Source organism: Rhinatrema bivittatum, chromosome 14 (genome assembly GCF_901001135.1).
Source record: "Rhinatrema bivittatum chromosome 14, aRhiBiv1.1, whole genome shotgun sequence".
NCBI classification, from domain to species: domain Eukaryota; kingdom Metazoa; phylum Chordata; class Amphibia; order Gymnophiona; family Rhinatrematidae; genus Rhinatrema; species Rhinatrema bivittatum.
In genome coordinates, this window is record NC_042628.1 from 34,321,362 (window position 1) to 34,341,378 (window position 20,017).

Consider the following 20,017-nt stretch of genomic DNA (forward strand, 5'->3'; position numbering starts at 1 on the left):
TCAGAGGGAATGTCAGCCCCTTGACCAAGTAGCTGAGGTTTCTTTACCTCATTAATGGCTAAGGATAGGGAGGGGCCCATTCAACCTTTCCATTCCAGAATGTCCTTTTTACTTCCATGAGAAGGAGATCAGAATCCCTGGAGATTCTAGCCTCTCTGAGGATACGCTCCTGGGTCACAAGTCCTGGGTCAGTGTACCCTCACCTCTAGGCCCTGAAGAGATTAATTGAGAATTCCTTCCAAACACCCCATACTCCTCAGAATTTCCAGAACACTTGTATCCCCTGGCAGACCTTTCCTACTCCAGGTTACTTGGAGTGAATGCATGAGGGTGTTGGCCCTTATCTACATCTTGGGCCTCCTCCAGATTCAGCAGACCCAGTAGCAATACCTGCTTATCATATCCTGCAAGATTTACAAATGAAAAGGTGGTAAAACCCCATTTCCTGAACCCCAGTAATAAGGAAAACTCAATTTCAAGTACAGAGTTAAAAAATCCCTGGATTTCGGAATAGTACAATTACCCCATCAAGCAGCAGTGGTAGAATCCACTCTTAAAAGAGCGATGAAAACAAGAGCATATTCAAATACGCTGCTGGGAAAAGATCCCAGGCTGCTGGACAACTTTGGCAAAAAGATGTTTCAATGCTCCATGCTTAATGCTTGTCCATATTAAATAAGAAAATGATCAACACCACAACCAAAGATTGTTTCTTTAGACTTCAGGTCCTAAAAAAAACTCAAACCGCTACTATTCTTTCACGACTTCAGAACAGTTCTGCAAGCCTTACTATTTGCTAAAATAGACTACTGCAGTGCTCTCCTCTTGGGTCTCCCCAGCTCTACCACCAAGCCTCTACAGTTGATACAGAACACCGCGGCAAGAATCCTGACCAACACCAACCGTGGAGAACACATATCACCCATCCTCCGTAACCTACACTGGCTCCCAGTGAACTACAGAATCCTTCACAAATCACTCATCTTAATTCACAAATCCATCTTCAATCACCTGCATTTGGACCTTGAATTCCCCCTCAAACTCCACATCTCCAACAGACCAACCAGAGAAGTATATAAAGGAACCCTACAGGCCCCACCTACAAAAGCCACTCGCCTCACCTCGACTAAAGATCGATCCTTCTCGACAGCAGGCCCAGCTATCTGGAACAACATCCCCTCCGACCTTAGACTGGAACCCTGCCTCTTAACATTTAGGAAAAAACTGAAGACCTGGCTTTTCCGCCAAGCCTTCTCAGATCCCCCTGATACCCACTAGATGACCGAAATATCCTTCATGAACTATGGATCTCCGTACTTCATTTAAGTACTTGATATGAGCCTCACCTGACTCATCAATCGTTAATACTCTTTGTTTACTGTGTTCTTAGGCCTTTCTGTCTTTCCAGCAGTCCTTGCTTCCAAGTTTGCTTTCCTTGTTAAATGTAACTTTGTTCTTCCTTTTTCAATTTATGGTTTTTGTCACAGTTCCCCAATTCGATGTAAACCGATCTGATATGGTCTTTTAACCATGAAGGTCGGTATAGAAAAGTGTTAAATAAATAAATATTTGGATGCTCAGTATTCCAGTCTCACTGGGTCCTTTTGCAATTTTTTGTGTCATCGGCAAATTTTGATCACCTAATTCATTTGTTCCCATATTTATAAATGACCTAGAGATGGGAATAAGTGGGGTGATTGAATTTGCTGATACAAAATTATTGTTAAATCATAAGAGGACAGAGAAATTGCAAGAGGACCTTTCGAGTTTGGGAGACTGGGCATACAAATGGCAGATGCCATTTAATGTGGACAAGTGCAAAATGATGCATGAAGGGAAGAGCAACCCAAATCATAGCTACACAATGCAGGGTTCTACATTTGGTGTCACCACCAGGAAAAGGATCTAGGTGTCATGAATATATTGAAATCCTCCACTCGGTGTGCGGCAATAGCTAAGACAGCAAATACGATGCTAGGAATTAGGAAAAGAATGGAGAATAAAACAGAATATTAGAATTCCTCTGTATTGGTCCTTGGTATGATCTCATCTTGAGTACTGTGCGGTTGTGGTTGCCGCATCTCGAAAAAGATACAGCAGAATTAGAGTACACGTTTTATATCTCTGGACAAACTCTCAGAATGACAGTAAATTTGGATAAGCACTTTTACATAGCCTATTCACCCAGTAGTCTGCTTTCCATGGTGTCCAGGTTGATTATTCAGTAAAAGCTCTGCTGCAACCTCAGCTTTGGACTACTCACATGCCATGGCTAATTCAGCCCTGCTTATTGAAAGAAAAAGCAAACTTGCTTACAGTAAACAGTGTTTTCTGTAAATGGCAGGATGAATTAGCCACACTAAACACCCATCTGCTTCCTGGAGAGCTGACTACGTAGCTAGGTTTAGCTCTAAAATTGACTGAGGCCCAAGTGGGAGTTCCCGCACATGCTCAGAGTTAAAGCTCTATTAGCTATGAGAGAGAGGTCCATTTGGTGCTACTGGATGACATCACCCACATGCAGTGGCTAATTTATTCTGCTATCTATGGAAAATATGGTTTATGGTAAGCAAACTTGCTTTCTCAAATGTGTTAAGACATTTGCAAGGAAATCTAAGCAAAAAGGTGGCTCCTAAAGTACTTTCCCCTCTGAGTATTTAGATAAATCAGGAAACATAAACTGTATGACACAGAAATACATTTTGTTTAACACAAAAAAACATCCGAGTCCAATTCTTATTCGCTCAAGAGCCAAAGCAACCAACAAAGTTGCTTTTGTCATGACATCTACCGGGGAATCCTGGAGAAGCTCAGTTAAATCTAAATTATCTGCTGACAGCTCAGACTTATCAGGTCTATCCAACTCATTCCTCCCTCTGGGGCCAGTAGGAAGGTAGAATACTTTAGCAATAGGTGGTATGGAATCCACCAAGACTTTTCAGAATGTCTTGATAGAACTTCTTTAACATATCCATAGCGGTAACCAGTGGAGGTACAGGACAATTTAAAATCTGTAGATTATTCTGTTTTTCAAGGCTCTCTATTTCCCGACGTATCATAGCCCTGCAGTTCCTGAACATATTAGAGAGTGATTATATTGTTACATGACAAATAAATTCTGAAGAATTTTGAATTATTTGTGTAGAATTTCCCTAGGAGGATGGTCGGAGTAAACCTATTTTAATTCACAAGGATCCTTTTGAAGCCTCCCCAGATCAACCATACCATGGTCTGCGTAAATCTCTTCATCCTTGCTAAACATGGCCACAACTGGCCCAAGAACTGGCTCCCATCCAGTAGCTTTCACTAGTCCCCATATCATTGTTTCCACAGTGGATGGACATATCTGACCTTGGCAGCTTTCAAGCTCTGAGCAAAATCACAGGTGTAAGCTGATCCTCCTGTATTCCCTTTCTAGACAGCCAAACATCACTGCTTTCCTATGTGGCAGTCCCCTTTGCTCTCCCTCCTTTTTTTTTTTTTTTCAGTCTTGTGACTGCCACTTTTTATAATTTAACTTCAAAATCTAAACATTAATGAAAATGCAACCATTCCCAATTTGACTCAATAAATGCTCCACGGTAATATCTGTAGCACTGCTAATAAAAGCCTCCATCGAAATGGGCATGACTGCCCTCCTGCCATTAGTCCTAGGGGATGTCCTGTTTAAACTAACCCTCTAACATCCCCTTAGAAGGAATTGTATCGCGCTTATTTTCCCAGAGTTCAGCAAAGAAGTTGATTTCTGCTAAATGACTCCCTACCTCTACATCATAAATTCCCTTCCATTTTGAAAGGACTGAACGTTTGGTGCTGTTATGATCCCACCAAATGCTCTCAGCCAGTGATGTTCTCAGTAAGGCTGCTCTGCCTGGGACCCCCAGTTCCTCAAGCCAATCTTTCCTTCTACCTCCGAGACCATGGAAAATGTCATGTCAACCGTTGCATTCTTGGATTTTTGCATGTGCTTTGCTTTGCATGCCATGTTAATGAGATGACCCATCTTCATGGACTGTCAGGTAATTCATCTCTATGTTTGTCACATAGCGCCCAGAACCATTGTCAGCTAAGTCTCGCTTAACAGATCCTATCATGTATTTGTACTTGATGTATGATGGCTTATTTATGAGATCTTTATGTACCTACTAATGATTTAGCATGTCTTATTTATAACATTGTTCTTTGTCTGTCTTTGTTAGGATCTTATTTGACCTTATTGTATTAAGTGCAGTATGCATCTTGCTAGGTGTGCCATGTATCTTAACTGATTCTAATGCACTTTGTACGCTATTTCTGGGAAAGCTGGATAAAAAAGAAACGATGATGATTCTGGTATTTTCCAGAGCACTGCAAACAACGGGGAATCATTTTGGACAATGAAAGGAAGTTAAACTAGGCAGAAGGGGGTTACATGAAAGATGGAAGATATTTTGACTAAAACAGGTGCTTTAAATGTGTGCTCAGGTGTCAGTCCTGACAGAACTCAGCCTAGGTGCTTACCTATCTCACCAGGCCCATCACCCAGAGAAGCCTCACCCTAACAGCTGACTCCATTCAGGCAGAAATGGGTTCATCCATTCCATGAAACGTATTTTTTTTTTTTAATTAAAGGGTGGCATATTTTGTATCTTGAAATCTCTTTTGTGGTCATTTGTCTAGATTGCACAGCAGTCATTTGGCTATACATTCAGTAACTCTCCAGCTTGTGGTGTTGGGAGAAGTCAAGTGATTGTGCTGGAGATGAGGTTGACCATGCAGAGACTGGAGAGAGGTTGTCCTTTTCTTCAGGGCTTCTCAGACCTGTGGTGGTGACCCCACAGCCAGCTGGACCTTCAGGATATCTACACTATAGGAGAAATCTGCATATACTGAGTCTTTGGTGTGCTGAGATGCACCGGCTGTAGGGTCACGAGGACAGGTTTGGGAAGCTCTTGCTTTGTTTTCTGACAATGATGATGGTGATGCCTGAGCCCACTTTGTCCAAATTCTGGCAACAGCCTTATTTGTTTTGTTTCTCTCAACTTTAGGAGGAAGAGTTTAAGTGGCTCTTACGAGAAGAAGTCCATGTGGTCCTGAAGCAGCTGCAGGACATTCTGAAGGTAACTGCAGAATTCACTCTGCTCAGCTTTGACTTCCCTTTCCCGCTGTCCCTTCCGAGCATGCTCTGCTGCTGTGTAGTGCCTAGCAGAGACACCTCTTAAATATCCTCCCACAAAGATCTCATTCCTTGAAGGCTCCCCAACTCTTACTGATGGTGCTAATTCTGGCCGAGCCTCTGTCCAGGTGGGTGCTGGTGTGGATGAGAACCCAGTGGTTCTGGGTGCTTCGGGGAGGAGCTGCCGTCCCGGCACTGCTGAGTTCCTTTCTCCGTGAATGCCCTTCTTCTGTTCTTGACGTTCCGCTCCACGGGTTGCACATCGCTGAGCTTTTAATGTGTAACTAATTGAAGAAGCTGTGAATGTTCCAGGGAATGGACAGGAATGGGTTGCTTTTAATGAAGAAAGCAGGCGGTGCAGGAGACTGGGAAATTCCCTGGAAATGAATAGCAGAAAATTTCTGGGAAGAGAGCCGGGTTAAGTGAATGAGTAAGGAATGCATACAAAGTTTAAGCAAGAGGAAAAGGTGCCTGGTGCTATCAGCTAGTTGCTGCTCTCGAAGGGTTTCTATGCAGCAGGTCCTAGATTTCATGCCATTTAAACTAGTTTTTACCCCATCGGGCAGAACATATGGACCCTTCTCCAGACTCTTATGGAAAATGCACAGTAAGAGTGTTTTGGGCTGGAATGTGTTTAGCAGCCTCCCTTACTGCAAATTCATGGCATGCAGACTGTATTCCTGTAACTTTATTTACAGTTAATGATCAAGACCTCCCCAACCTGTTTGCTCCAGTCTGCAGTGCGCAGTGTGTTGTGTGTAATTTTTAAGTTTTTGACTTCACACCCAGGATGCATTTTATGAGATTTCAGAATCCTGTAAAAATAAAAGTTGCTGCTAAATGAGATGTCACAAGATTCCTGGACATGGTGGGCCCTGACCATGTGAGATCCTCCAAAGTTGAGCATATTCAGACTGAGTCGTTACCTCAAGAGCTATTTAGGGCTCTCTGAAGGGGTTTGGGTAGCTCAGAAGGAATTTCAGTGGGTGACGGGAAAACCTCTGGCGCTGTTTTTGATCTCTGCATCCCTGAACAGAGGAGCATTTCAACCTTGCTAACTTACACATTGTAATGGTTGGAAATTTTCTCTAAAAAGAGTGAGCAGTGTTGAAAAAAAAAAAAAGTATATAAAAATGGGCTTTTATGGGCCGGCTCAGTGACAGAGCCACGAACTGCCATGTAGAAGATCTCCAGATTGATCCCAGAGTCTGGTCTTCTGTTTCTCTGGGTTGGCTGGAGCTGGGGAGAGAGAAGAGGAGCTGTGGTCATTTGGTTAACAGTGACACCTGATGGCTAGATTTGGAGTCCACAGTTGCAGAGTTCCAGAAGGAGTTTGGTGCATGGCCTTGATAAGGGCTGTCACTGTAGTGACCTGACTAGTTATACTGGGGAGGGGGGTGTAAAGATATAATATAGGGTAGTTTCTGATAAAGACTCATGGTGCCAGATCGCAGCCCTGGTGCCGATTGAGATGGAGATACAAATCCCCTATGAGGAAAGGCTGAAGAGGTTAGGGCTGTTCAGCTTAGAGAAGAGACAGCTGAGGGGGGATACAATAGAGGTCTTTAAGATCATGAGAGGTCTTGAACGAATAGATGTGAATCAGTTATTTACACTTTCAGATAATGGAAGGACTAGGGGGCATTCCATGAAGTCAGCAAATAGCACATTTAAGACTAATCGAAGAAAATTCTTTTTCACTCAACTCACAATTAAGCTCTGGAATTTGTTGCCAGAAGATGTGGTTAGTGCAGTTAGTGTTGCTGGGTTTAAAAAAAGGTTTGGAGAAGTCCATTAACGGCTATTAATCAAGTTTACTTAGGGAATAGCCACTGCTATTAATTGCATCAGTAGCATGGGATGATCTTAGAGTTTGGGTACTTGCCAGGTTCTTGTGGCCTGGTTTGGCCTCTGTTAGAAACAGAATGCTGGGCTTGATGGACATGGCAATTTCTTAAGTTCTTATGTTCTTAAAGTCGATACAATAATATAGGGAGTATATTCATCTAAATTGTAGCAATCCTCCGCAGCCAAGAAAAGCCATATCTTTCCCAGCCATCCAAATCCCAAAAGATAGATACTAACAGAAGAGAATTCAGATGAAATAAACCATTTGGATCCGCACATAATTGTACCTCCAAATACTTTATACTTTTTTTTTGCTCTCTTGAAGGTGAAGTTTGCCCTAAGAGGAGCATCCCCTTCCATATATTTATACCCAGTAATTCAGATTTATCCATATTAATTTTAAAGCCAGAGACCTTTCCATATATTTCCATCTCCAGAATTAATGCTGTTAAAGAGCGCTCTGGATCACACAGCATTTGCAAAAAGAGATCTTATAATTGTTCCCTACCATAATACCAGTAATCTCAGGACTCTGACTGATTCAGCAAAGGGTTCCATAACTAAAGCAAATAATTAAGGGGAGAGCGGACACCCCTGTCAGGTACCCCCCTGCCCCTGCAGGGCATTTAAAATCCGCCCCTAAGTGTAGTTTGTAATATGCATTTTTGACTACCTTATTGATGTATGGTTTCAAGAATAGCCTGGAGTCCGTGATGACCCCTAGGTTACAAGCCTGAGAAACAATGGGTATTAAAATTCTATTTGCAATTGAACAGGTATTTCACCCAAAGGGTATCTGTTTAGGTATAAAATTTGTTTTACTCATGTTTAGCATGAGTTTATTAGCACTTAGCCATACCCGTAAGGCTTTGAAACATGAAACGCTTCCACAAGAATTTTTAATGGAGATAAAAAATGTTATATTGGCAAAAATATGACAAAGAGCAATATAAATATAAAAGAGGCAGGCTGAGAGAACCGAATCCTGAGGAATACCTGTCCTAAGATTAAACACATCTGATTTAGATTCAGGCACCACTATCTGTGTTCCATCCCACAAGAAATGATGTAAACTCATTTAAAACTGTATTAACAATCCCAATATCTCTTAGATGTTTCAGAAGAAATCTGTGGTCAACAGTATCAAATTCTTCAGTCTTGGTACTGTGGTTGGCTCCAAAGCCATATTGGTGCAAGTCAAGGATTGAATGTTTGTCAATAAAATGTTGTGATTGTTTAATACTACCTTTTCTAGTAATTTAGCTGGGAATGGCAGGTTAGACATGGACCAGTAGTTCAAATCATTAACATCAAGATTTTCTCTCTTCAAGACTGGTTTGACATAAGCTGCTTTGAGAAGTTCAGGGACATATCCTTTGGCCAAGGAGTAATAAATTGTTTTTCCAAAGATAATGATCTTTGTCATCCTATATGCATTTGAGTAATCATTGAGAGGACAAAAATTAATTTTAAGGTTACCAATTAATTCCTTAATTTCTAATCCACTGATATGCTCACAATTTTCCCAGGTGATAGGCTCCTCACTAATATCTTCTATCATATCTGGAAAAGAGGATGACGTGTTTTTTTTTGCCCTCTTCAATTTTTTCCTCACTAGAATAAGCACTGTGTAGAGTAGCTCTTTGGTTTGGTTAGCTTGAATTTGGGTAGTGATATGTAAACGTACATCCCAGACTGCACAGCTACCATACCGCAGCAGCTAGTCTGGAGAACAGTCCATATGGGCCACTCCTGTCTGAGCCAGGCTGGCAGGCCTCCTCGCCAGATAGAAAGGAACATAAGCATTCTTGGTGCAAATTCTTTTGTGTAGTTCATTGCCTTTGACAATGGAAGGGACATGGAAGAAAACATCCCCATGTACTCAGCTAACTGCAATCTGAAGATCTCTAGGGATTCGTGCAGTTAAAAGAGCATTATTGTGATAAGAAATAAAAGTATGGTTCTGGGGTTTTTTTGGGTTTTTGTTTTTTTTTTTTAATCTCAGAGCTGCCATGGCAATTGCTAATAATGATTGTGGGGCTGTAGATGCTGTTTTTTGCTGTGCAGGTTTTTAATTTCATATAACAAACTCTTTATAATCTGTACAATTACCAGAGCTGCTGATGAACAGTGGAATAAACTCTGATTTCCTATCTTGCAGGAGGCTTCAAGGCGCTTTACCTTACCGATGGGGACGGCAGAAGGTCAGATCAAGCAGGAAAATTTTGTACTGGGCAGCTCAACGTGAGTATGTGGGGAGAGGTTGGGGCCTGCGATGACTTGGAAGAGACTGACACATACAGTGAAGCCCTTTCAGTAAATGTTTCTTTTTCACCAAACATTATCATTAGGAAAGAGCTGAGAAATATAACGCACAAGCTTTTCAGTGCTTGAGCGTACAGACGTATGTGATTAGTATAGTGACATAGTAGATGACAGCAGGTAAGGACCAGTTGGCCCATCGGTATGCAAAGTTGGTCTTCCTCTCTATTTCTTTATCACTTTGGGTAGATGAGGATAGAAATTCCCATCCTTAAATCAAACCCAGCTTCTCTCCCCATGTCTTGTACCCTGGTCTTACCGCTGTTCTCTATACCTAACAAAGGTGTGTTCAGATTCCGTTACAGTGCTGGCCTCCACCACCTCCCATTTCAGGCCTCCTCATCGTCCCATACTTGATCCAACTCCCCCCTCCCTTGTCTTAGTACCAGTCTTTGTGATACCAAAATCCAGCCCATCCTAGCCATGGCCACTCCATGCAAGTTATCCCAGCCTTCTGGGAAGCCTGGTACAACTGTGCTGTCATTCCCTGCACATTGGCTTGTAGTCTTCTTTTTGGTCCTCTTAAGTTTTCCTCCGAGCAAACACTCAATTCCCACCTCCTTGTTACTTTTACCTGCTGCCACCCACCTGCCCTTACCACAGTGCGGTCTGTCTCTAGCATGTTTTAAATTCTTTACCGGATTTGATTGCCACTATCTCTTCTGGTGGACTGTTCTAGGCACCTCCTACCCTCCCAGTAAAGAAGTATCTTCCAATGTTTTTATAATCCTCTCTGGTTTCATATCATGACCCCCTTGTCCTTGAATTTCCTTTTCTATGGCAAACCACCTTTCATACTTTGTATTTAAGCCTGTGAAATATTGGCATGTTCCTATCATAACCTTCAGACCAAATGGGCCATATGGTCTTTGTCTGCCATCGTGTTTGTTCGCCCTTCCGCAAATATATTTTGAGTATCTTAAGCCTCTGTTCATAATGGGTTCATTTGCTAGGAGACAGACTTGTAGTTCATCTGCTTTAGACAACAATGCACCAGAGCTCATGGGTGCTTTCCAGGGAGCTTACGTAGCCTGATACTTCCTGAAATTACATTGCTAAAAAGGGTGGTCTCCAGCTATATTTTTTGCTTTGGTTGATGGTTACTAACAGATAAACGAATACTGCCTTAATCGCCATTTTTTCATTTCAGTATGGACCAAGTGAAAGGTGTGCTTACTCTGCAGGGAGATGCCCTATGCCAGGCTGTGAGTATCCATAGGTATTTGTACTTACCCCTCAAGCAAGTGGGAAATGGAAGAGTTACACACTCCTTACAATTAAGAGTGTATTGGGAAGTTTTGGCATTTTTTTTCTGTGTTCACTTCTGTTTTGCATACCAAAAACTACAGTAGAACAATAGATCTGCATTGGGGCAGAATAAATGCATGTGGAAAATCTCCCTGGAATGTTAAGCAGGGTGGGTACCCAAAAATCGCCATAGGATGCAGGGTAAGGATTTTGGACTGAAACTTATGTCCAGGATGTAACTCTTTAATGGCCCTTTTTGACAGAAAAGGGGAATCCTTCGTGAATTTATTTTAGTATTTAGTCATTCTGTGATATTTGTTTAGCACCTTATGATCTAAACGAGATCATAATGCACATTTACAGTGCTGGCATCTGAGAAAAACTACCCGCAGGCCTCTCTGCGTTGGATGACACAGTGGCACATCCACTACAGAGCGGACAGTGCTTTGACTGTTTTCAGAGGGGTAAGAAGGAACAGGGCTGTCTTCCTCCAGTAACAGCTGAGTAAACTGAGACAAGAGGCAGAAAAGTAACTTCCCCTAAAAATCCTGCAGATAGTCAGTGGCATATCTGGCGTTAGAGCTCTCATCCCCCAGAGCCATTCTTCTATAACTGCTAAACTCATTGCAGTGTTGATTTCTCGTCTTCTGTATTTTTACTTGCTTCTGTCTTTGTTTTATTAGGATGTTAATTTAAAAATGCCCCGGACTAACCAGCTCCTACACTTTGCATTCCGTGAGGACAAGCAATGGAAGATGCAGCAGGTACAGGGAGATTCTCTAGCTGGGACTGTGCAGCCAAGAGAGGCCCTCACATAATGAACGCCATCTATTCTTTCTTTTCCCAGAAGTCTTTCCAAGGTGCCGCACAAATAATTATTGTGTGTGGCTTGTGAGAGAAGCAAAAATATCTGTGAGTGAGGTTTTCACTTTCAGATTATTATAATCGCAGACCAGTGGAAGGGATTGCTCTGTTTTCTTGTTTTACGTGCAATTATATTTGCTTGCTGGAGGAATGACAGCAAATCATTTTAGTGCACAACTCAGGGAAGTCTGCTTCTCCAGTCCCCTTTGTGTGCAATAAAATAGCAAAGTAAGACTGACTGGGTACATTACAGGTGCCATATCAAGCATTAAAAGGTGCTGAGTGATGTCTTGTGAAGTAAGAGAGCCGCTGATGGGGGAGACAGAACTGCTCACCTTTGCTTCACAACCCTCACATTTCTTAGACATCGCTCATTGCATTGTTAACCTGTACGAGAAGGCTTCATGCCACATTATTGATGCAATGTATATGTTGGATAGTGGGTGCAGCTTGATTTCATTCTTAATGGCTTGAGAACAGGATAGTAACTCCCTTGGCTTGATTTGTTCTGCCAAGTTCATTAAGAATGTTTGAGCTTTCCCCCCCACCCCCCCCCCTTCTGGTGTTCTGTGAAAATAATCAACGAAACCAACATAATTCAACTTATACAGAGCAAGAACTTGCACTGGCAGGGCACCAATCTGGGTTGAAGGCGCTCCTCTCTAGCTCATGCCTTCATCCTTTCCAGCCTGTAGGTAGAGGACTGTAGATAGTGCAGTTCACCGTCTCCACTAGGGGGCGTGCTTTCTAAGGAGGTTTTGCTGCCACCGCCTGACCCTGCCTGGTGGCGTTTTTGTGTTCATAGATCCAGGATGCCAGGAACCATGTAAACCAAGCGATTTACCTGCTCGCCAACCGAGATGAGAACTATCAGTTCCAGACGGGGGCGGAAGTCTTGAAGGTGAGCATTGCGGAGAGGAGGATAAGCAATGAAATATAAGAGGGATTATTTTTGTTTGCTGGTGATTTCAAAGATTTGTGGCATCAAACCATCCATCAGTTTCCAAGATCAAATCCTATCTGATCAGTGGTGACTGTTCGAACAGGGCATACAGCTCCTGTCTTTGAAGTCATTCGGGTCTGATTATCAAGGGAACCAATAGTATTCAATATAACTAAATATATGCAGGTCTCATGAATATTAATTAGGGGAATCCTGAGAACTAGATGTGTTTTACAGCCCTCAAGGACCAGAGATGCGCACCCCTATTTTCACACTCTACTTCCCTTGCCGACCGCGCTTTCTCCTGCTGCTTTTGGGTTTCCAGCTCCTACTAGGATTACAGTGCCCTGGGCCTTCCTTCCTAGATATCCAGAGGGCTTTTTAGGTTTCCAGATCAGTTTCTAACCTCTTCACCCCTCTCTTCTAGGGAAGCAATCCTCAACCGTAGGTCCCTAACCATATCTGCCTCTGGCATGCATGCACACTGAAGCCTTTCTGCTAGGTTTCACTGCTGTGCGATAGCTTCCTTCCCTCCCTCCAGGGTCATTCTGACCGCTGCCTTTGCTGGGCCAAGGAGCAGAAATGGGCTGAGGAGTCAAACCCAGACCTCCTGCATGGCAGCATAAAGCGCGAACACCGAACCCTCAGATTGACACCATGGACTGAGCATTGCTCTGTGCTGACCTGGCCTTATAATCACATGATCAGCGTTGCGCTAATGGACATTTTTGTGCCTTTCTCCTAGCTGATGGACGCCGTGATGCTGCAGCTGACAAGAGCCCGGAATCGCCTCACCACACCAGCCAGCCTAACTCTCCCAGAGATTGCCTCCAGTAGCCTGACGGTAACCGTCCGTGCTGTCGGCCTTGAGCCATTGCCTCACTGAGGCGTAGATGCAGTAACCGTGGACCCCGACTGGGATACAGTGAGATGCAGAGGACATTTTTTAATACCTGTTAAAATATGCTAGCTGCACATCTCTGGTTACATTTCCCCTGGAACTGATAGAAAGACACTTGTATTTCTTCAATTTCTGGAAGACCCTCTTGTCATTCTTGGGGCTATGTGTAAATGGACTCGGTATAGTTTCACTCTTTTCAGTAGTAGAATGAATCTTAGCTCTGCAATCCCTGTCGTAATAGATGGGTTTCTGTTATGCAATCTGATGGCACACAGTGTGTTCTCAGCAGAACATAGAGGAGCGATTCTCCAGGATCTCTCCAAGCTTACGTGTGTAAATATTACCACCGGTGCTGTCCTGTTATGGTTGTGTTCTTTCCCATTCCTTTTCTTTTTGTAATTCTTTTCAGAAAATGTTTACGCCAACACTGCCTGGAGACATCCTGGTGAACTTTTACATCAATCTGAATAAGCTGTGTTTGTTGGTGTATCAGCTGCATGCCCTGCAGCCTAACTCAACTAAGGTAAAACTCACTCTCTGTTTCTTCCCGTACTTCCTGAATGAGCTTTGCCTGTTTGGGTATCAGCTGCATTCACTGCGCCCAGGTAGTCTCCTGGGGCACGCACAGGTCCATCTCTCGCCCTGCCTCCCGGGGTGCGCATATGCCTACAAGGTGCCTAGTTGGAAAAAAAGCATTCAGGGGTTCAGAATAATAACAAAATAAATAGTTACAGAAGTAATAAAACACACATACAGAATCAGGTTAAATATTTAAAGACCAAAAGAAAATATTTTCTTTTGCGTTTTGTATTTGATTTTCTTCCTCGTTTAGGTTTTCACTGCTTCTGTTTGTTTAGCTGGGTCTGTGTTCCCCTCCTTCCCTGCCACTGATAACCTTTGCCTTTGCTTTGCTATCCACACCAGATTTTCAGTACATGTCAAGGTGGGGTGCGTTTCTGATCCGCACATAGCTGCAGACCGTGGGCAGGTGCTCGCGGGTGTCACTGACGTTTGGCTCCTTTTATTTATGGGTGAAACTGCTTTAATTTTTTTCTTTCTTAAAATTTTGTGTCTGCTTTTCTTTTCTGTCTTTTTTTTTTTTTTTTTTTATTTCCAATTCTTTTTATTTTGGGAAAAAAAGGTAAAAGCACTACATAAATAGCAGTGACTATGAAGAATACAAGGAAATCAGCTAATAAAATGTAGGTTAGATATAAAAGCATTCATCCCACTCCAGTTTGGCATATACAAGACAAACAATCCATATTTTTATTGTCCCAATAAGTCCAAAATCTGCCCCAGATCTTATCTTATACAGCACCTTGTGATTTAATAAATGCATTAATTTCTCTATCAAAACTGTCATGGACGTTTGTTCCATAGTAAGTGTTGATTTCCATGTGGTTGCAATAGCACCCCTTACCCTCATGATTAGGATTCTTTTAGAGGCACCCAGAACCCGAGGAGGCCCAGCTCCGGTGTGAGACTCACATGCATTTCTATAACGGCAGAGATCTGCCCGACAGCCCTCCAGAATACCACCACGTGTGTATGGTGCCTGCTTTTCTTACTATTCCCATTTCTTCCTTCCTGAGCTATTCCTTATTTCTATTTATTCAGCTGATTTTCTGTCTCCAAACCTGATTGCATATAGTGTTTGTCTCTCTTCCAGTCTATTTTCTTTGCATCCTTTTTCCACTTGCTTCCCCTCTCTTTCTGTTTGCTCCCGTCTCCTCTGCTTTATGTGGCTCTCGTCCTACCTACACACTGGTGCTCTTCTTGACATCGATTTAACTGACCAGCTGGTTGAGAACCGGCGCAAGACCTAGGACCTGCGAGTTTTGGAAAGGGCACAGTGAGCATGTCCCATCTCATTTATGGACCAGGTCGTGTAAATCCTGCAGTCTCTCAGCCCCGGAAGAAAAGCATCACCTGTGTCCCAAGCCCTGAGTAAACTTTGCCTGGGGTCATATGGGATCCTTTCTCTGCAGTCCAACTCGGAGTAACATCTCCCTTCTCAGTGTCGCACCCCAACTGCTCATGTGCATGTACGCCACTCGTATCCTAAAAAGCTACAGTTATAAGAAATGCAACCCATCTCAGCCAAGGTGAATGCTTCCTCTCCTTCTCTCTTTTTTTTTTTTTTAATTTATTTTTTATTGAATATAACATTTAAATACAACTGACATACCAAGAGCAGTTTATCTGGTAGCAAAAGTACTGTGGCTCCTCACCAGCACACCTTGATAACCCCTATTGCGTTCTTAAACACACAACCAAACTCCATCCCCCTCCCCACATTAAAATGCTGCTGCACATCCCCCTTTTTTGTCATACACTGGAACATATACGCATTCTCTGCCATTTTTCTATCTCATTGATAAAGTAATTGTTGGTTTCTGGTTTTTTTTTCTGCAAATCCTGAAGTCCTCTCCCAACTGTAACAGATTTATGGCGTTTAATCTTTTTCTGCAGAATTTCCGACCTGCTGGCAGCTCCGTCCTGCACAATCCTGGATCTATGTTGTGAGTACATCACCATCTGTACTGTTTCTCCTCAGCCTGCCTTTCTCACACTTAACAAAGCAAGAGAGAGAGCGAGCATTGCAAATCGTGCGTCACCCCTCTCCACTTCCGCCCAGTGCAGAGTCCCTGCAGCGTCCCTTCTCGTACCGTGCAGTGCAGTCTGTTCTCTGTGTCTCTGAACTTCTCTGTTCACTTGCAGTGAGCATAATAGCCAGAGGTTTGAAGTCAGCCATGTCCAGAAGGTGGAGTGTGTGGTGCCCTGGCTGAATGATGCTTTGCTTTTCTTCACTGTTGCTCTACAGCTCTGCCAACAACTGAAGGATAAGGTATGGCCCAACATTTTATGTACACGTCTCTCCGTGTACCTCCTTTTTGCAGAGCCATATATGTACAGGTGCTACTGGAGAATATGAATGCTCTCAACGTATTAATTAAAGCTTTCATTTATTTGCAGGAAGTAAGCTGCCTGATGTAAATTCTCCTATTTTTACCAATAGGGTCAAAACATAGCGGTACAATCTTGCCAGAGCATCTGCACTTCCCTCATTCATTAAAGCAGCCCTATTAACTAGATTTTTCTGTGTATCAAGCTTGCCTGTTTCTTGGCTCTTTTGTTTACTACCATATATACTAGTGTTTAAGTCGAGGGTATTTTTTGGGCCCCAAAATCAAGAATTATCTGTCACCTGTGGATAAGTCAAGGGTAAAACCTAGGGAGCTTATGAAATGGTGAAATCATACTAAGAAACAAAATGATTACTTAAGAAAATTGCTTTTCCCTGTATGTACCCGGATCAGTCCAGACTGCTGGGTTGTGTCTCCCTTCCAGCAGATGGAGTCAGAGAAAAAACTGAAAAGGCACCCCTCTTAACTTGGTGTGCCACCTGCGATCCTTCAGTATTTTCTCTGACTCTCAGCAGAGGAGTTCGACAGAACCTGCGGTCCTGATCCTTTACATTTCTTTATCTCCAGAGTTATTAGGCTCTGTCTTCTTTTCCTAACACCTTTGGCTACATCAAGTTTATTGGGGAAAAAAAAAAAATTGAATTAGAACTTTATTTTACCAGGGTTTCCTCACTGCCACTTCAGCTGCGGTAGAGGTTAAGGCTGGGGCTGGACGCTCTGAGAGCCTTGTTCCCGGAGGGACGAACTTCTCTGGAGGGGGATTAACCGGTGAGCCGGTCCCTCCCCTCGGCGCCCCGAAACGAGTTTTTTTTTTTTCCCTCTGGTGCTACATTTTTCCCAGAGCTCTGAAAGGCCGTAGTTTGGCAGGGTAATCAGTTCCTAGTGCCTCTAACTTTTTTTTTCTTTGCTACCGCGCTGTCCAGACGCCTCCGGGATGCCGCAAGGGCTGTCATGCACAGCATGTGGGGAGTCGGGGCCGCATCTTTCGCGGAATGGGGTATGCGCCCGCTGCCTCCCCGGAGAGGAGGGCTCGTCCGGGGGGGGCGGGGGGGGGATTTCAGGGCGATTTTGCTGCGCACCTCGGATCGGCGCCCCCGATCGCGTGCAGGTCTGTTGTCGGCGCGCGCACAGGAAGGGCAGCCATTTTGTCCGTTCCCTGCCTGCCTGCTGGGGGAGAGGATTCTCCGCTTTCTCCTCCCAGCTTAAGTCCGGTTCAGTCGCGCGCTCCGGGACCCGCCCCCTCATCGAACTCTGCCCTCCCTCCTCCCCCATTGGAGCCCTTAAAGGAACAGGCAACATTTTCATCTAAATTTATTTTATTGATGCATAAAGCCTTTTTGGAGGGGGAAGCACATCAGCAGGTCGCGAGACGTGCCACGACCCTAAATGCCCCTTCGGTCCCTGATGTGACTCCGGCCCCTCTCCTTCGGGATCTTTCCTGGATCCTCTCCTTCAAAATTTAGACGGGGGTGTCGATGAGTCCACCCCAGTAGAGGGGGACGATCCCCGGATTTTCCACTTATTTCGGCGGGAGGAGTTGGATCCTAATTCCCCCATGTTTTGGCTGAGCTGGACGTTGATGCGCCAATCTCCAGCTCTGAGCCGCTTAAGGGGAATCCGGTACTCTCAGGGTTGCGGGCCTTCCCCCAAACTTTCCCCTTCCACCCGATGCTTATGCAGCTGGTCACTTGTGAGTGGGAATCTCCTGAGGCGACCCTGCGGGTGGGAAGGGCAATGGACAAGCTCTATCTCCTTTACCCAAGGAGGCCTTGGACATCCTCAGGATCCCCAAGGTGGACGCGTCTGTTTCCGCTGTCACTAAGCAGACGACCATTCCCATCACTGGAGCGACTGCGCTTAAAGATTTGCAGGATATGCAACTTGAGGTCCTCCTCAAGCGCATCTTCGAGGTGTCAGCGCTTTGTGTTCGGGGGGCGGTCTGCAGTAGCTTCATGCAATGGGCGACCCTCGGGTGGGTCCAGCAAATGCTCACCTCACAGGAATTACCACCGGAGGAAGCAGATCAGGCGAATAGGATGGAGTCCACGGTGGCTTACATGGCGGATGCATTATATGATCTACGTGCTTCTTCGTGCAACATGGCCACTGCTGTCTTGGCTAGGCGGCTTCTTTGGCTCCGAAACTGGTCGGCTGATGTTTCTTCCAAAACTCAGTTGGGCAATCTTCCTTTTAAAGGGAAATTGTTGTTCGGTGAGGAGCCGGACACCCTTATCAAATCTCTCAGGGAGAACAAGGTGTATAAGTGCCTGAAGATTAAGCCCAAGTCTTCCAGACCCTTTGGGGTGGTGCGTTACCGTTTTTGGGGCCAGCGCAGATTTTGGCAGGCTAGGGCACCTGCCTTTCCCGTCCGACAACAGACTCAGAGATCTCAGTCTTGGCCTACTTCCTTTTGTGGCCATAGACCATTTCGTGATGGGGGGCTCCCAAGGAGCCGCGGGAGTTAAGCCATCCCAATAAAGGTGTTCAGACCCTCTCCCTGGTCCCAGTGATGGGCGGCCGCCTCTCCCTGTTTCTCGAGGGGTGGGTCAAGATCACGTTGGACCAGTGGGTCCTCAATATCATCGCAAACTGTTATGAGTTGGATTTTGCCCGCCCGTTAAGGGATCTGTTTCTGGCTTCTCCCGCCGGGCTTCGGGCCAAGCAAGAAGTAGTCTGACAAACCCTGAGTCGGTTGAAATCCCTGAGGGCCATTGTTCCAGTTCCTCCGGAGGAGCGCAGGTCCGGCAGGTACTCCATCTATTTTGTAGTTCCAAGAAAGATATTGGACCTCAAGACAGTCAACCGAGCTCTTTGGGTTCCCCGTTTTCGCATGGAGACTCTCCGCTCGGTCATTGCGGCCATCCACTCGGGAGAATATTTGGCCTCTTTGGACCTGATCAAAGCGTATCTTCACATAGGAATCCGCGAGCGCCATCAGCAGTCTGGCTTGCAGTTCTCTCCGGGTGCAGGTCGCGGCCCTGGGTTGTCTGCGGGGCAAGATTGACGGGGTTTCGCTGGCAGCTCATCCAGATGTATCCCGTTTTCTGAAGAGGGCGAAGCATTTGCGTCCTCCGGTCAGACAGATTTGTCCTGCGTGGAGCTTGAATTTAGTTCTCTGGGGCTTATGTGGGCTTCCATTTGAGCCCCTCCGGCGGGCCACGTTGAAGGACTTGACTCTCAAGACTGTTTTCTTGGTAGCCATTACCTCCGTGCGGCGGATTTCCGAGCTTCAAGCTTTGTTGTGTCGGGATCCGTATCTCCGTATTTCTGATTCAGGAGTTTTGCTACGGACCGTCCCCTCTTTCCTGCCCAAAGTGGTATCGGGCTTTCATGTGAATCAGATGGTAGAGTTACCGGCTTTCCCAAATTTGAATCCTGCTTCTTTGGCGGATAAGCATCTGCATAAGTTGGATGTGCGGCAGGTTCTTCTTTGCTATCTAAAGGTGACCAATGTCTTTCAGTTATTGGATCATTTGTCTTATGGAGTGGCCCTAGGAAGGGTCACAAGGCATCCAAAGCTATGGTTGCTAGGTGGTTGAAGGAGGCCATTTCCTCTACTTATCTTTGCGCTGGCCGCGCAATCCCTGACGGCTTGAAAGTGCATTCCACCAGATCTCAAGCGGCTTCTTGGGCAGAGATCTCACCGCAGGAGATTTGTAGAGCAGCAACTTGGAAATCGTTGCATACTTTTGCGAAGCATTACTGGGTGGACGTCCGTGATCCTGATGTTGACTGCTCTGGCAGCAGTGTTCTTCGTGCGGGACTCTCCAGATCCCACCCCATTTAGAGCAGTTTGGGTACATCCC

At 44.7% G+C, this 20,017-nt stretch overlaps 1 protein-coding gene across 2 annotated transcripts in view; it reads left to right on the plus strand.

Annotated features, from left to right (window-relative positions):
• ROGDI (rogdi atypical leucine zipper) overlaps positions 1–20,017 on the plus strand; it is a 46,535-nt gene that overhangs the window by 14,273 nt on the left and 12,245 nt on the right. Inside the window, exons 2-10 of one of the 2 annotated variants that reach the window (XM_029576337.1) lie at positions 5,028–5,099; positions 9,165–9,247; positions 10,476–10,530; positions 11,257–11,337; positions 12,243–12,338; positions 13,126–13,224; positions 13,691–13,804; positions 15,757–15,806; positions 16,006–16,132. In XM_029576337.1, coding sequence (XP_029432197.1) covers positions 5,028–5,099; positions 9,165–9,247; positions 10,476–10,530; positions 11,257–11,337; positions 12,243–12,338; positions 13,126–13,224; positions 13,691–13,804; positions 15,757–15,806; positions 16,006–16,132 — 777 coding nt within the window. The remainder of the gene's footprint in view (positions 1–5,027; positions 5,100–9,164; positions 9,248–10,475; positions 10,531–11,256; positions 11,338–12,242; positions 12,339–13,125; positions 13,225–13,690; positions 13,805–15,756; positions 15,807–16,005; positions 16,133–20,017) is intronic. The other variant, XM_029576338.1, reaches the window with a different exon arrangement.